Source organism: Sinocyclocheilus anshuiensis, unplaced genomic scaffold (genome assembly GCF_001515605.1).
Source record: "Sinocyclocheilus anshuiensis isolate Anshui unplaced genomic scaffold, SAMN03320099.WGS_v1.1 scaffold1024, whole genome shotgun sequence".
In the NCBI taxonomy this organism is placed as follows: domain Eukaryota; kingdom Metazoa; phylum Chordata; class Actinopteri; order Cypriniformes; family Cyprinidae; genus Sinocyclocheilus; species Sinocyclocheilus anshuiensis.
The window spans coordinates 1,759,886-1,763,550 of record NW_015552843.1 but is presented as its reverse complement, the minus strand read 5'-3'; the positions used below and the strand labels follow the sequence as shown (position 1 = coordinate 1,763,550).

Genomic DNA, 3,665 nt, shown 5'->3' with positions numbered 1-3,665 from the left:
AGTTAAGGCCACTTAATATAAAGTGGGACCAAAAGTCTTACCAACCCCAATCTTTTGACTGGTAGAGTACAGTATATGCAGGTGAATTGCCAAGATATAAAACATTGTCTTTTGTTTTGGCTACAGATTAGACATTAATTATTCAATAATGCAATTTTGTTTAACTGGTATCTGTGGGGTAAAGCCTGCCAGATCCTTCAGGGTAAGTGCCTCCAATAGTGAGCTTTGCATCCAAATTCAGGAAATGTTAAATATTATAAAATTATGAAAACGCTCAAAAATATTGAAAAATATTAACCCTCTACCGCACGCATTATGATAGACCTATAGAAAAAAATATTTGAATCTTTTTCTTTTCTAAGAATGGCTTAACTTGAAGTGCTGTAAAAAAAATTTTTGAAAAAAATATTATTTTAAGGTACTTTATGATATGTTGCCATACGGCAACAGCATACAATAGTGGATCTAACTTAGAATAAGTGTAAGCTTACTTATAATTAATATTTTTCCTCAGAAATGTTGTTTGTGTTGATTCAATTGGTGCTATTATAAGCTTTAACACAGTACTTACTTATAATTGACACCTTATACATACTTTCCAACAACTTGTGCTTTTATTTATTCTATTCTTTTTTTGCTGAATAATGATTTATAATTGTTTTAATTTCATTACATTTTTCATGAATATTATTTAAACTGCAAATTTATACAGTTAAAACAAATATAATACTGTATATAATGTATCATAAAACACTGACATAAAACCAAAAACATTGCAGTTCATGAAAATTCAGCATTATGCAATCTCTTGAGAGGAAGACTATGAACATGAGCCCCCCCATAATCCTTGAAACTTCACCTTTTTTATGAATGAAAATTCACGAAGCATTTTTTTTCAGAGGTGAGGCACAGGTACACCTCACATTTGGTGCACTTCACCCTAACAATACCCTTACAGCCAGGATACTTGCATCTGCCTTTCTGAGACACCATGGTAGGCCAATGGTTGGTCTGGTCTAGTCGTACTGGCTGCGGTGGCAATGGGAAGGCAGGTCTCCGGTGTTTTTTCCCATCCAGAGCTGATTCAGTGCTCTGCGAGGGCCTACCTTTGCGCTTCAGCCCACCCTTGTTTTCTTTGCAAAGGCAGTGTGCAATGTCAATTTTAAAGTCAAGCAGACTGAGTTGTGCATTTTGTGTGAGCCCCACATCCTTGCAGTCTCTCCGGTAGAGCAGCCAGCTTTCCACCACGGTCATGTCCATCATATGGAACACAATGCGGTGGTACCACTTCTTTGAGCGGATTTTGGTGCGGTACAGAGCAATGAGAGAATCCAAGAGATCCACCCCACCCATGCTTTCGTTGTAGAGTTGAATGATATTTGGACGCGTCACTGTAATGACCTCCTTCTTCTTCTTGTCCCACCGCTTCACAGTTGAGGTTGGAGTGGCTGCTGCAAATGTGCTTAGGAGGATAACTGGGCGGTTGTCGAACCATTTCACTGCTGTTAGTGCTGTACCGTCATGTGTGGTCTCTTTTTCTTCATATGTTCCACGTCTGTAGGTCTTCATAACCTTGTCCTCTGTGAAGGTGCATCCAGCAAGACGATTTTGTCTTACAGTTCCCACACTGTGGATCCCTGCTTTCTCAAGCTGCACCTGAAGATCAACACTACAAAACCAGTTGTCATAAAACATTCTGTGGGACATATACATCGGCACAATTGAGGCCAACTTCAAAACAATATTTCCGCTGGCCCCCAGGTCTGGAAAGCCCTCCACTGCAGCGATTGGACCAGTGTAGAAATCAAAATTGTAGGCTATGCCATTCCCATCACACAGCACGAAGATCTTATAGCCCCAGCGCTTAGGCTTCATTGGAATGTACTGCTTCAGCTGGCTTTTACCTTTGAATGGTATAATCTGCTCATCAACACACAGGTGCTCATCCATTGGGATGTGATTAAAACTCTCCTGTAAAGCTGTTAGGAGTGGCCTCACTTTGAACAGCTTGTCATAACCTGGATGTCCAGCAGGCACCTGTTCGTCGTTGTTGGCAAAGTGTAGAAAGCGTTTGATAGCCTCCCATCTTTTCATTGACATTGTGTCAGCCACACAATCCACTCTTGTCTTTGTGCTCCAAAACATTCGGGTGTGTGGCAGGCCATGTACAGACATGTGAAAGCATATGCCCAGGAACTGCTCCATCTCTTCAAATGTGACATTCAAGGGCATGGTTGGGTCACACTGGATGGCGTAGAGATTGCTCTGGAACACCATCTCTTCAATGATGTTTCTGCTCAGAAGACACCTGAAGTATTCAATGGGCTCCTTTACATTGCCAGCATGAGGGAGGCTGCCCTTCCATTCCGGAACAGCAGCAGTGCTCCTCTTTTTCCTCCATTTCAGGTTCTTCGTCTTATGGAAGGGTGGGCACAGGGCAGCTCTAACTTCTTCTTGATCTAATAAAACATAATCAAACATACATTAATGTAACATGTAGGAAGCTATGGATGATTCGATGGATGATTCGATTTCTAGACCTCTTCTTTTACCTAACCCATGTCTCTTTTACCCCACCACTCTGTTCTTTTTCACCACCCCAAGTACAAACCTACACACACACACTCATGAACACACACACACACACACACTCACGAACGCACTCACAAACACACAGACTCACGAACACGCACACAAACACACACTCACGAACACACACACTCACACACAATATTCTCTATAACAATAGACAGCCTTTCTGTACCTCTCTCTTCTGTTGTTGGCACGATTCCCTCTTCAGCCTCAAACTGCAGCTCTTCATCTGCTGAAAGGATTAAAAAAAATATTCAAAACAATACAGTGTTTGTTTTAACAGATAAAATACAGTAGGTCCAATAAATATTATAATTAATAAATAACAAGTCTAACTCATCCAGATGCATCAGAATAATGTAGCTAACACTGTTTACTAGACTATACCTGTCCTGTCTGCCTCTGAGCTAACTTACCTGAAATGTCTCCATCACTGCTTTCATCAACTGTCCAATCCACATCATTCTCATGGTCACTAAATCCTATCTCATCCTCACTTTCATCTGCAGGAAGAGCCAGTTCTGTCCTTTTCTTCTTTACCTTGCCATAAAATATGGCTGTACTCACTGACATACTGTTACCTGTATTCATATCTAATCAAAAGTAATATTGCCATTTAAATTTGATTTTATCCATAATACAAATAGCATTAACATACGACTAATCAACATTATACCACTAGCATTAATGTTGTTATTGTTACAGCTTAAAAGATCACTCCTGACCCTGCTAGCTAGCTAAACTATTGCAATAATGTCATTCCACTACTGCACAGTGTTGCCGCTTGGCAACACATACATTTGATCGATTTACCAAAAACTAATTTCATAAAAACTTTTTTGAGTGGTGAATATGTCATCATAACTTACCGGAGGTAATGGTTCCGAATTTTTTGTGGATGTGACACGGGCTGTTCTTTGTGTGATAATTACGTTTTTGACATCTTTCAGAAACTACTGACAAGAGACGGTAGTCTGTCAGAAATCGCGCCACAGAAAAAAACTGCATGTCATGTGACTTAACCAAAGCACATCATTGGCTAAACTAAGGTCTTCTCTTTCCAACAAAAAAAA

The 3,665-nt window shown here is 40.0% G+C and overlaps 1 protein-coding gene across 1 annotated transcript; it reads right to left on the bottom strand.

The window, feature by feature from the left end:
- Nucleotides 1–864: 864 nt before the first annotated feature.
- Nucleotides 865–3,347, bottom strand: LOC107668000 (piggyBac transposable element-derived protein 2-like). The gene is made up of 3 exons (XM_016459731.1): nt 3,009–3,347; nt 2,765–2,821; nt 865–2,459 (listed from the first exon to the last, which is right to left on the bottom strand). Exons 1-3 carry the CDS (start codon nt 3,181–3,183, stop codon nt 865–867), a joined length of 1,827 nt encoding a protein of 608 aa, XP_016315217.1. The 5' UTR covers nt 3,184–3,347.
- Between the last annotated feature and the right edge of the window lie 318 nt (nt 3,348–3,665).

What these genes read in the sequence shown, in the direction of transcription:
- LOC107668000 (XM_016459731.1), bottom strand. Translation starts at nt 3,183, where the DNA reads ATGAATACAGGTAACAGTATGTCAGTGAGTACAGCCATATTTTATGGC. An exon ending in CAGTGATGGAGACATTTCAG is followed by an intron (nt 2,822 to 3,008) that starts GTAAGTTAGCTC and finishes TCCTTTCAGCAG; the next exon opens with ATGAAGAGCTGCAGTTTGAG. An exon ending in GCCAACAACAGAAGAGAGAG is followed by an intron (nt 2,460 to 2,764) that starts GTACAGAAAGGC and finishes ATGTTTTATTAG; the next exon opens with ATCAAGAAGAAGTTAGAGCT.